Source organism: Saimiri boliviensis, chromosome 4 (assembly GCF_048565385.1).
Source record: "Saimiri boliviensis isolate mSaiBol1 chromosome 4, mSaiBol1.pri, whole genome shotgun sequence".
NCBI lineage: Eukaryota > Metazoa > Chordata > Mammalia > Primates > Cebidae > Saimiri > Saimiri boliviensis.
This window is the reverse complement of record NC_133452.1, coordinates 155,172,607-155,186,062: the sequence shown is the minus strand read 5'-3', so window position 1 is coordinate 155,186,062 and position 13,456 is coordinate 155,172,607. Positions and strand designations below refer to the sequence as shown.

The 13,456-nt window shown below is 43.6% G+C and overlaps 1 protein-coding gene across 1 annotated transcript in view; it reads right to left on the bottom strand.

The window, feature by feature from the left end:
* Positions 1-2,802, bottom strand: part of STMND1 (stathmin domain containing 1) — a 29,679-nt gene extending 26,877 nt beyond the window's left edge. The window contains exon 1 of the mRNA XM_074397086.1: positions 2,587-2,802. Within this exon, the coding sequence (XP_074253187.1) occupies positions 2,587-2,667 (81 nt within the window). The 5' untranslated portion in view covers positions 2,668-2,802. The remainder of the gene's footprint in view (positions 1-2,586) is intronic.
* Positions 2,803-13,456: the final 10,654 nt, after the last annotated feature.

Here is a 13,456-nt window from a genome sequence, read left to right as displayed (position 1 = left end):
CCACTACGTATATTGTTACTACCTCATTTTACAAATATGAAAACTGGGGCACAAAGAGGTTAAGTAACTTAACCAAGGTCACATAACAAATAAATAATAAATCTGGAAATCAAACCTAGGTTGTCATACTCTTGACCATTGGTTTCTGTGTCCTACCTAATGGGCTGGGGACTCCTTTTTAACAGAGGACTGAGATAATCAGATTTTATTTTAGAAAGATCCTTCCGGAAGTTATGTGGATGATGAGAGGAGAAGGTCAGGTGGGGAAGGAAGCAGAGAAGGGATCCAGGGAGAGCAGTTAGGAGACTTGCACAAAAATCCAAGCAAGAAGTGATAATTATCCTACCCAGGAAATTTAGGTTGAAACTCAGGAACCCTCCTGGGCCTTGAAGTGGCTTGTCCCAGAAGGCATAGAGTATTTGGTTGGCACTTGGAGAGGACTGGGGTTTAGCATCCCCTCCTATGCTAGGCAACACAACTGGTTTCAGCAGTAACCATGAGATGAAACAAATGACAATGGCCAGAAAAGAAACACAAAGAGCGACCATCCCTTCTGTTGAAGTCTTATACGTAATCAGGCCAGCTCACAAAATAAAAAATAAAAGGAAGATTTTATAGGAAAAGGGGAACAAGAACGATGGATTAGCACTTTTAAATGACATTCATGTATTTTTGAAAAATGGGAGAAAGTATTTCTACATATTAGTCCAACCCGTGATCATGAGTTCACCAGGCCAATAGGAAAGGGTCTGAGGAGGGCATCCCAGGAAGAGGGAATGGCACGGGTAAAGGCATGAAGGTGTGAGAACCCTGGGAGAACTGAGTCCTGAGAGTCATTTGGTTTAACAGACCCAAGAGCCCACAAGTGACAGGCACCAGTGAAGAGAAGAGGATGACATTAGAGGGACAGAATGGGATGAAACTCTGTGCATGAAGGGAAACTTTTCCCTTGGAAAGACAGGTGGCAGTGTGGAGGAGAAACTCGTTAGGATCCTGACAGGAGAGGCAGAAAGACCCCATAAAAGGTAATTGTCCCTATACATAGGCAATGGCAGTTTCCGGATTGAAAGCAGAAAACAGTGTTAAGATGAGTGGTCATTTGGGCACAGTGTCCCCCAGGGCACCAGGTACTAAGTCTGGAGTCAGCCTTCACTAGATTCTGGTTTGCTTGTTTTGAAATGTACTCCAAGAGCTCAGCAGATGTGCCCCACATGTAGTAGGTGCTGTAACTGGCACTTAATTGTGTTTTGCACAGTGCCTGCTGAGACCAAGTGCGTGCACTTTAAACAGTAGCTCCAGAAATGACCCTTTGGACAGCTGGCCATAAGTCCCAGCTTCCTGGGTTTCAGTCAGGCTCTTTGGGAAAATGTATTAATAGGTTCCTTTTCACTCTTAAAAGCATGATTTTGATGATAAATTACATGGTAGCCTCATCTTTGGATGTGGCCCCTCTGAAATGGACCCTTGAGGGTTGCCAGCGCTCTCTATGGAATCTGGAGGGTGGTAAGGACACAAATAAATCCTGGACCTTGGGCCGGGCGTGGCGGCTCACACCAGCCTGGCCAACATAATGCAACCCCTGTCTCTACTAAAAATACAACAAATTAGCCAGGCGTGGTGGCAGGCGCCTGCAATCCCAGCGATTCAGGAGGCTGAGACGAGAGAATAGCTTGAATCCCAGGAGGCGGAGATTGCGGTGAGCGGAGAGCCCGCCATTGCACTTGCACTCCAGCCTGGGCAACAAGAGTGAAACTCCATCTAAGAAAGAAAAGAAGAAAAAAGAAAGAGAGAACGAGAAAGAGAGAAAGAAAGATCATGGACTTTATTTCTGCCTCAACCAACTCATCCCTCTAGGTTTTGCTCTGGAAAAAAATTCCCCATCATGTCTCCAGAAGAATTACAGGGCATGCAACTTTGAGGAATTATGGAAAAGAGTACTGGAACAAAACTTTCGAAAACTAAATTCTACCCTCGCCATGCCCTCAAGCTAGCTGTGCATCCTCAGGCAAGTCATCTCTCTCTCTGGGCCTCACGATTCTCATCTATGAATCGAGAGGACGCAGTTAGATGGGTTCTGAGATCTCTCCCAGCTCTAAGTAACTACCAAAGGGCCTATTTTCCAGAGGCCTGTAATATATGGCAGTTCCTAGGGACTCCAACCTTCCCTGGACAATCAAGGTCAACCCTAGCCCTGTGCAGAGCACACTGCTCATCCCGTTATTCCTTGCCTCTGCCCTGGGGTGGGACCACCTGCACAATCTCTTTAAACACTAAAGGCTCTCAAAATTGATCCTAAAGCCATGTATCTGTGTCTATACTCTCTATCGATATAGATAGATTTTGATATTTGTCCATCTTTCTATCTAGTCCTGGTTAAGACAGCAGTTAAACACGGGCAGAATAAAGTTGCTCTCACCTGCTCACTAGGCTGGCTGTGGACCTTGACCCACCCTGCTCCAGCCCACTCCTGTTGCCCCCTAGAGTGGGAATCGCGAGGCCTCCCAGGCAAAAGGCTTTATGTCTGTCAGTTTGTTTATTTATTTTATTTTCTTTCCTTCTTTTTCTTTTTTCATTTTTCTTTTTTACCTTGAATCCCTCTTCCCAGCCCTTCCTGGGCGTGGGGCCACGTCTCCGGTCTTCAGCGGATTGGGAAGGTCCGCAGCCCATGCCGCGCCGGTGCGCTCCTCCTCTGCGGGCTTGGCTGCGGTGCGCCCCTTGCGAGAGCTCCCGGCCGCGCTCCTGCGCCCCCGCTCCTGCCCCTGCCCCTGCTCCTGCGCTTGGCCGCCACTTGCCTCTGCCACTTCTCGCGCTTAAACACTGGGCAGGACGCACTGGGTTTCTGGGCAGTCGCCAGGCATGGTTGCCACAATAAACGACGTCATGGGGACCTGGGATGATCTGGGCGGCGATAGGGCTCTGGTTAACTGAAAACTAGAAGGTTGGAGGCGTCTAAATCACAGCTAGGATGCAAATGGCAGCCCTATCCAGAGCGAGGTGCCGGAGGAAGGCCCGCTGCCTGGCTGCGGTACTTCTAAAAGTACCAGAGTCACAAGCATCTCGCGGGAACCTCTAATTTTTCCCCTTTGTAAGGCACGGTGTGTGTGACACGCCCCTACCCCTGCTGCCTGGGCCACACCCTTGTTTTCAGACAGGTCGGTACTGTGTGGAAGGCGACCGTGTGGTAGGCGAGGCAGGTGTCCAGTCGCAGAAACGGTTCTCGAGGGCCAGAGGACAGCACCAGAAGGCAGTGGCACACACAGGGTGACCTCAGAAAGACGGTCGCATAAACAGAAACCCACACGACGAAGAAAACCAGATAGTTAGGACCATCAACAGCTCAGTAGCTGCCAAATGGATCACGCAAATCATTTTAATGGCAGGTGCATTTTATGAGCTGTTAGGCTGTATGGAAAGAGCATGGCTGTGCATATTTCTAGCAGAGAATTAAATCAAGAAGGTGTTATCCATCAAAAAAGGCAGACCAGGAAAACTGTTCAAATGAGCAACAAGTTTGTCTTTTCTGGATATTTTCTTTTAATCTTAATTTTTGTTTTATTTTTTTTTTGAGAGGGAGTCCAGCTCTGTTGCCAGGCTGGAGTGCAGTGGTGCGCTCTCGGCTCACTGCAACCTCCACCTCTGGGTTCAAGCGGTTTTCCTGCCTCAGCCTCCCGAGTAGCTGGAACTGCAAGCGTGCGCCACCACACCCAGCTAATTTTTATATTTTTAAGAGAGATGGGGTTTCACTATGTTGGCCAGGATGGTCTCCATCTCTTGACCTCTTGAGGCTGCCCATCTCAGCCCTCCCAAAGTGCTGGGATTTACAGGCGTGAGTCACCGCTCCCGGCCCTTAATTTACTTTTATTTTTCTTAAAGAATTAAAACAGGAACTGAAAGGAATCTTAGAATTCTTCTATCAATTCTTTTCTTAGGCTTGGAGAAGTTGAATGACTTTTCCAAGGTCATCAGGGAGCTGGTTAATGAAGGTAGGATGGGGAACAAGGGGTCTGACTCAGTTTCCCCATGTCTCCACAACACCAGGAAAGTACAGCTGAGGATTCTTGGAGGTGAAAAAAATCCTGGTTCCTTCCAGGAAAACTAATGCTCAGCTCTAAGATAGAAAGCCGATTACTTACAGCATTTAAACTCACTTCATTCTTATATTGGATGTTGCTGTCAATTTTCCTTTTACTAAAATTAAGGAAGAGGAAAGAAGAGGAAATGAAATTCAACTCAAAATATATAACTATGGTGCAAGAAACATTAAAGATTTATTGAATGAAGAGTTGAAACAAGGCGAAAATGGTGTTGGGGGAACATCTCTGATAGTCATGGGTGTCATAAATCACACGGAATGTCCTAATTGGAAACTGGGGGAAATTCTCAATTAGAATATTCCAGCACAATACCAATAAAATGTTTTTAAGCAAATTCAATGGATGTTAGTAGAATTGCAAGAGTAAAATACTGCTCACCACCTTTATTTTATTTTATTTTAAGGCTCTCTGTGAACAGAGATTTGCTGAGAACGAGTAGGTGGTACCCAAGTGTGTCATGCAGGATTCGTTTGCAGCACCCTAGAACTGCAGTGTGTAAACTAAAATAAAATCCTAAGCCCACCATAGACGGAGCAGACATCCTTTGAGCCAAGAGGACCCTAGAAAAAGTTAAAAACCAAGTTCCTGGCTCTGATGGAAGGAGAGGTCAGACATGTCTTTGTTTTTTTATATCCCCTTTCTTTTGTGGTTTAGACACAACAACTTATTAGCATATGTTAAAATAGAGACCAGAAGATTGACAGAACAGGCCGGCGCAGTGGCTCATGCCTGTAACCCCAGTGCTTTGGGAGGCTGAAGTGGGTGGATCACCTGGGGTCAGGAGTTCAAGACCAACTTGGTCAATATGGTGAAACTCTGTCTCTACCAAAACTACAAAAATTAGCTGTGCGTGGTGGCGGGTGACTGTAGTCCCAGCTACTTGGAAGGCTGAGGCAGGAGAATTGCTTGAACCTGGAAGGCGGAGGGTGCAGTGAACCAAGATGGCACCATTGCACTCCACCCTAGGTGGAGAATAAGACTCCCTCTCAAAAAAAAACAAAAAACAAAAAACAAAAAACAAAAAAAACCCATTGATTGACAGAACAGACTCCTCATGGCAGTAACATACTAAATTATAAATAGAACCTAAGGCAATGCCAGACAAGGGTTAAGTCATACACCCCTACGTTTAAAGAAGAAACTGGCCGGGCGCGGTGGCTCACGCCTGTAATCCCAGCACTTTGGGAGGCCGAGGCGGGTGGATCACAAGGTCAAGAGATTGAGAGCATCCTGGTCAACATGGTGAAACCCCGTCTCTACTAAAAATACAAAAAATTAGCTGGGCATGGTGGCGCGTGCCTGTAATCCCAGCTACTCAGGAGGCTGAGGCAGGAGAATTGCCTGAACCCGGGAGGCGGAGGTTGTGGTGAGCCGAGATCGCGCCATTGCACTCCAGCCTGGGTAACAAGAGTGAAACTCCGTCTCAAAAAAAAAAAAAAAGAAACTATGTTCTAACCTTGCTAGGAAGTTTTCCTTTTTCTCTAGCAGCTTAACAAGCACTGGCTAGAAATAAGCAATATTATGACAATTAGAGCTCATCCAGCTCACAGGCTCTGACTAACTGACCCCTGCAACACCAGGTGATAAGACGACCACCGACCATGGACTGTTTCTGGCCAGTTGACAGAGGTTGTGCACTTGCATACTTTATGTTCTCAAAGGACCTTTTGATATATAGGACTTAATTGTAATACATTTAAATGTTAAATCATCCTAAAGTGAACATAGGGTCATATGTTAACATGCACATTTATTTAATACATATGCATCAGAACCACTTTTATGAATATTCATAGCTCCTCCTATAACCTGTTGAATATATATATTTAACCAGCCTTTTCAGGATAAAGCTGTTTCCCCAACCCCTCCTCCTTTGAAGCACCTGTCTCCAGTCTTTGAATGAGGCAAGCTTCCCAGCCTGAAGAATGGCCACCTTGCAGGCTGTAACCCTTTCTAAGAAATAAAGTTTTCTCTCCTTTCCACATTTATAGATATTGTGTGTGTGTTTTTAAGTTAACGTATCCAAAGTTGTGAAAATGCCCTTTTTTTTTTTTTTTTTTTTTTTTTGGCTTTAAAACATTTTAATGGACCATTTAATTTACATACATACAGATTCTGATTTCTGCCCAATGGGGGAAATATCTGATAGGAAGTGTATAAATATATGAGTTATGTTTCTTTTTGCATTCCCTTCTCAAAGCTAAATGCTGAGAGGTTTGTCTTTGATTATAGACAGCCATTAACAAGTAGACATAAATTTTGCAAATCTTACATTTTATATAAGGCTTAGGCAGCACTGTAATGCATATAATCAAGACATGTTAAGATTTAAATAGTTAAAACTACAGGAACAGAAAACCAAACACCACATGTTCTCACTCATAAGTGGGAGTTGAATGATGAGAACACATGGACACAGGGAGGGGAACATCACACACCGGGGCCTGTCAAGGGGTTGGGGGCTAGGGGAGGGATAGTGTTAGGAGAAATACCTAATGTGGATGACAGGTTGATGGGTGCAGCAAACTACCATGGTACATGTATACCTTATGCAACAAACCTGCCTGTTCTGCACATGTATTCCAGAACTTATAAATAAATAAATAAATAAATAAATAAATAAATAAATAGTTAGCATTAAAGTTAAATACCTGAATTTACACTTTTGGGGGAATTATTGTTGTAGAGATTTAATTTCTTGATCTATAATGTATAGTGTACATGTCTTATTCCTAAAATGTTGAGTTGTATATAGAGCAAATTTATATTTTATTTATCTACTTGTTATCTTTGCTTGCAGTCTTATGAGTAAATATTTATTTTATTTTATTTTATTTTATTGCATTTTAGGTTTCGGGGTACATGTGATGAACATGCTAGATTGTTGCATAGGTACACACATGGCAGTGTGGTTTGCTGCCTTCCGTCCCCTCACCTGTATCTGTCATTTCTCCCCATGCTATCTCTTCCCACTTCCCCACCCCCCGCCCCTCCCCCATTTTCCCCCAACGGACCCCAGTGTGTAGTGCTCCCCTCCCTGTGTCCTTGTGTTCTCATTGTTCAACACCCGCCTATGAGTGAGAATGTACAGTGTTTGATTTTCTGCTCTTGTGTCAGTTTGCTGAGAATGATGGGTGCGGTGGCTCAAGCCTGTAATCCCAGCACTTTGGGAGGCCGAGGCGGGTGGATCACGAGGTCGAGAGATCGAGACCATCCTGGTCAACATGGTGAAACCCCGTCTCTACTGAAAATGCCCTTTTTCTAGGGGTCTGTTAGGGCCAGTTTTACTGACTAATGAGGGCTGATTAACAGGATATTTGGCTCCAGTTGTTAAATACAGGTGTAATTAAAATTAAATTTTAGAAACCTACAATTCAACTAGTTACGTTAAAAAAAAACCCATAGGTAATAAATACAACCAGACTTTGAGTAGCAACGCTACAGAACACCTCTGAATATGAAATCATTACTACAAAAACAGAAAACAGAAAAGCAAAATGGAAGCCAGGAGAAAGAAGTGAGGAGGAAAATGAAGGAGAAGAATTAAGACCAAGTCCATTAGACAATCAAGTACAGAAGAAGAGAAACACTGGTCTCATTTTATCAAGGAATTTTCAGCCTAGGAAGATCTTTATGCATAAAACTACAGCTAGGAGCCCCGATGTTACACCAGCTGCTTAGTTCTCTTCCCTGGTAGAGAAAGGATCTTTGTAATTAGTGGGTCAGGGTGAAGGAGAAAAGAAAATCCTTGCCATCACCCAAACTTTTTGGGTGATTTGCCATCACCCAAACTTAGGAGTCGATTTTCTCTCTGTTCTGATAGAAGGTTAGCCTGCGTGGGATGCAGAATAAACCAAAGAGCAGCCGTGTCTCCTGTAGCCCTCTGAGCAATAGTATCTTAGGGCAGGGTCAGTCACAGGCAGCCCAGAGGCTTCCAACTCCACAGTGGAAGCTTTCTGATTTCAGTCCCAACTCCAAGCTTTTCTCAGAAGTGGAAAGTCACATAGAGAAATCAGTTCTAATCCCAATACATTTACTAAGTTTACTGGCATTCTTCCATAAATAGAAAAATTATGTGATTTTCATTCCTAAACATGTCTCAACGGACTAATTATTACAGTAATAGCTAATATTTTGAGTGCATGTTAAGGATTAAGTAAATGAGAGCAGCTAGTGGCTAAAGTTGGCATTTCTACATTATCAGCCCACTGTTGGTGTAAAGCACAGATTGGAAAACTATGACCCACTGGCTGGATCTTGCCCACTCTGTCTTTATAGGACACGGGAGCTAAGAATGCATTTTGTGCTTTTAGTGGCTGGAAAAAAAGTGAAGGAGACTACAGTTTAGTGATTTGTGAAAATTATATGAAATTCAGATGTCAGTGTTTGTAAATAAAGTTTTATTGGAACATAGACATTCCCATTTATTGATATATTACCACCAGTGGCTGCTTTTCTGGCAGAGTTGAATTGTTATGGCAGAGATCACATGGCCTGCAAAGCCTAAAATCTTCATTATCTAGCCTCTTATGGAACATGTTTGCTGATCTCAGATTTAAAATCATAAAGTAACTCCCACAAATGTATTAAATAACTACATGGAACCCGAGCAGCCAGAAAGAGTTTGTGCTACTTTCAGAAGGGCAAAAAACTCTGAGGGTATAAACGCCACACAAGAGAATTTATCTAATTAAATAATAGAATTCCCAGGACTGTAAAACATGTTAAGTGGCTTCATTCAACTGATAAACCCCCCATGCTTCGCTGAAGCATTCTGTTCAACAGGAGGGCTCCAGGGCAGGAACTTCACTGTGTCGCCCTGCTGTTTTGCAACTGAGATGTAGTGCAGGGAGCACTGTGGCTTCTGGAAAAAGTCAAGAGGGCACCAGCTTGTAGGAAACAGGTGGCATTTTGAATGCCATCTTGAATTCAAGATCTAATTTTATTTTTAAATTTAATTTAATTTAATTATTTTCGAGATGGAGTTTTGGTCTTGTTTTTCAGGCTGGAGTGCAGTGGTGTGATATAGGTTCACTGCAACCTCCAAGTCCTGGGTCCAAGCGATTCTTCTGCCTCAGCCTCCCAAGAAGCTGGAATTACAGGTGTGCACCATCATGCCCAGCTAAATTTTGTATTTTTAGTAGAGATAGGATTTCACTATGTTGGCCAGGCTGGTCTCGAACTCCTGACCTCAGGTGATCTGCCCGCCTTGGCCTCCCAAAATACTGAGATTATAGGCATGAGCCACCACTCCCGGCCCAAGATCTAATTTTAAAATCTCCTGTTGTTCTGGTTCTTCACGTCCCTTTGCCAGGCATTTCAACCCCAACATTGTATTTCTGGAAAACAGTGACCTTTCACCCCTCATATACATTGTGTTGCTTAGATACGAGGGGTCTCTGAAGTTTCTGGCTTCTGAATCTGCTGGAGCCGGTGGCCTCAGCGACTGTACCAAGCACGTTTAGGAAGCTCACGAATCTGTCTATGAATAGTTGTGTGATAAAGAGAGCTATTATTAAAGGAAATCTGTATTGGAATTATTAACATTAAACACACACACACACACACACACACACACACAAAACAACACATTTGCATAATCAAGATTTTTGCGATTCATGTGCCAACACTTGCAAGAACACCAGTAATGAATGAATCAAGTTGCCCCAAAATACAGAGTCCAAGCATATTTTAGGTATCCCTTTAAGAGACTTAGTTTGACAGATTCTTGCAGAGAACAACCAGAAATAAATAAATAAGCCCGCAAACAGAGGAACAATTGTTTGTGGAACCTTGGCATTAAGCCAACAATCTTGATATTTGCTCATTCAACACAAACTGGGTAAATACAGAGAGTAAAACACCAGTCTCAGGGTAATAACTCAGAGAATGGCAGCTTAACAGTAAATGTAGCTGTAATAATCTCATAGAATTGTTAAGACTTCCATTTACATCTACCATTAAGAAGCAGCTCTGAACTGCGTTTAGATATTGTATAGGTCTAATACTGCGCTGCGAGTTTAATGGGGATGTGTAAAAGGAGAAACAATACTTGCTGAATGGCAGTTGGAAAAGGCAAGCTTGCTTTTTAGAGAGCTGTAACAACTCTTAAGGTTACACATGGCAATTTTCACACACTGATATTCTCACAATTAAAGAAAAGTAATATTTAAATGATTTTCACTGCTTCCAATTTTGGCAGTACGTGGGCACCAAGCACTGAGACTTTTCGAATTAGTGGTGTGATTTTTTCCACGCTGGCCTTGAACATATTGTTTGATGCTCCAGGGGAGTTTGGCTGCTTGAAGAACTGAAAAAATGAGGGGAAGAACAAAGCTCTCTCAGAAACTTGAATTTTTTCTCCACTGGAATGTGGTGGAAAGAATGCCAGGCCAGCTCCGTCCCTTCTGATCCCAGCCCTGCTCTGGGCTAGTGGATCAGCCTCAAGGAAGCCATTTAATCTCTGGGGGCTGGACTAGGAGGTACTGGATGTTTAATGGTTCCTGGAGCCCTGGTTCTCAAAGCAAGGCACTACAGCATCTGTTTTAGAACAGCCTCTGCTGCTTGTCATCAGTACATATTCCCAGCTACAAGAACAAGGCTGCTGGATCGGAACCTGAAGGACTGGTGCCCTGGAATCTGTGTTTTCAACGAGGATCTCCAGTTATTCACATGCACAGGGATGACTGACACATTGCAGAGAGCAGAGTCAAAAATTTGTGCTTCTGAGGGAGACTGACCTGGTTTCACGTTTGACCTCGGGACGTTATTTCACCTTCCTAAGTCCTACTTTACTCTTCTTTAAGCAAGGAGATAGTAGGCCGGGCATGGCGGCTAACGCTTGTAATTCCAGCACTGAAGTCAGGAGTTCGAGACCACACTGGCCAACACAGTAAAACCCTGTCTCTACTCTAAATACAAAAATCAGCTGGGCATGGTGGTAGGTGCCTGAAGTCCCAGTACTTTGGAGGCTGAGGCAGGAGAATTGCTTGAACCTGGAAGGCAGAGGCTGCAGTGAGCCAAGATCCCACCACTGCACTCCAGCCTGGGCAACAGAGTGAGACTCTGTATTTAAAAAAAAGAAAAAAAAAAAAAGAAAGGAGCTAGTAATAGTACCTATCCTCTAGGGTTACTAGGAGAATTAAATTAGAAAGAAACAAACGACTGAAAAGTGCTTCCTTTACAATAATTATGCAATATATGACAATTGAGATGGTTTACACATTTGACATTTAGGGTAGATTTTTTTTATTGTAAAAGTAGATAAAATTATAAATTCTGGCTGAAATTCACAAATTTATCAAATTAGCCTTACTGCAAGTGACGAAAAAGTTTTTTGTAAAATAATCTGGTTTTAAACAGATTTTTTTAAAACCAGGAGCTTGATTACATCTCATTTTATATCATTTTCATATCAGGCCACAGAGCTTTAGGAAAATCAGGGCTGGGTGTGGTGGCTCACGCCTGCCATCACAGCACTTTGGGAGGCTGAGGCAGATTACCTGAGCCCAGGAGTTTGAGACCAGCCTGAGCAACATGGCAAAACTCTGTCCCTACAAAAAAAAAAAAAAAAAAAAAAAAAAAGAGCTGGGCATGGTGGCATGTAGTCCCAGCCACCTGGTTGGCTGAGGTACGAGAATCACCTGACCCTGGGAGGTTGAGGCTACAATGAGCTGAGATCGCACCACTGCATTACAGCCTGCACTCCAGTCTGGGTGACAGAGTAAGACCCAGTCTCAATATAAAAACAAAAAACAATAAAAAAAGAAGATCAGAAAAGTGTACAAGTACTGTGTCATGTAGATCGCCAACTAGACTCAAGCATTACCCTCATCACGGCAGCCGTCCTCACTGTTCTTCTCAGGAAGCCCCCTCCCGAGCACGGATGCGGTTTGTGTAAGTCCCATGATTCTCGCTTCTTTTGCTCACACTTTCCTTCCCTCTGTCTTCTGTCATTTGGCTCTGCAATTATAGCAGCTACAGCGAGCTGCCTGTTCTCTGTCTTTTTCAGAACAAGCTGCAGTGAGGGCCTGATAGTCAAAATTACTTGGAGGAAAATTACAGCTCTTCTCCCCTGGGAAGTCTGCTGAGCCTCACCAGGAGAATCTCACAGGGAGGCTGCCATCAATTCTCTCTGCGGGGACTGTGAAACTCAGGTACACGTCTAGTAAGGTGGGAGTGGGGTGGGGAAGTGAGGAAAGGGCAGGGAGAGAGAAGGGGAGAGAGATGGATTGAGAAAGTGTTGGGACACCTTTCCCAAACAGATGAGGGTGCATGAGTGTGCTGGGGACCAGCCTCCACTGGGAAAGAGGAATTTCATTCTTCAACCTGCCTCTGCGTGAAGGGGCTTCATCCTCACACCAGGTGGCACCAGCGTCATTGCTTGTAGAAGTGGCTCTGTCACTTTTAATATCTGAAAAACGTATTGTGCACCTATTAAGTACTCAGCTGGGCCCCCCCTCCCCGTTGGCCCACTTCCAGCTGTGTATTGGCAGATGGAATTCTCATAATGACAACCATTAAGGGAATAGAGGAGCGCAGGCAGAGACTGATGCACCGAGAGTGAGCAAGTGCCATTTATTCCTAAAAAAATAAAATAACAAAGTCTGTGCCACCTTGGAAGGGGCATGTGCCAGAGAAAAACTCTAGCTCACTATTATAAGTGGTGCTGTGCAGCTACTGTTCAGGTCCATTTTTAAACGTGGTTTCCCACCTTGCCACCACACTTCCAGGTACTAAGATTAAGTAAGTGTGTCAGTCAAAAAAAGGTTATGCTGTTTCACACTCAATAGGGTATACAGCTGGCCCTTGGTATCTGGGTATCTGGTATCTTCAGGTTTTGCATCCACAGATTGAGCTACCGCAGATTGAAAACTTAAAAGATAACAATACAACAATAAAAAATAATGTTAATTAAAAACAATGAAGAATAACAACCAGTTACATAGCATTTACATTGTATTAGGTATTGTAAATAATCTGGAGATGATTTAAAGCATATTGGAGGATGTGTGTAATGTATATGTGAATAATATGTCGGTTTATGTGAGGGACCTGAGCATCCATAAGTTTTGGTATCCGTAGGGTCCCGGAACCTGCGGAGATGGAGGGATGACTGTATGTCAGCCTGCTGAGAAATGTTTTGCAGAATCCATGATTGAGGATCTTTGTACTAAGCCTTTCTTGAGGGAGTGTCTCAGACTCAACCATCCTCAATTTTCCCATGAATTCTTCTTCATTGCCTTCCTAGATTGCTACTCCGCATCTCAGCTGACCCCATACCAACACGCTCCAATAGTATCTCCAATTGCCTGCTGTGTTTTTAACTTCATAGCCAAACATCATTTGCTACTTCCATCTAA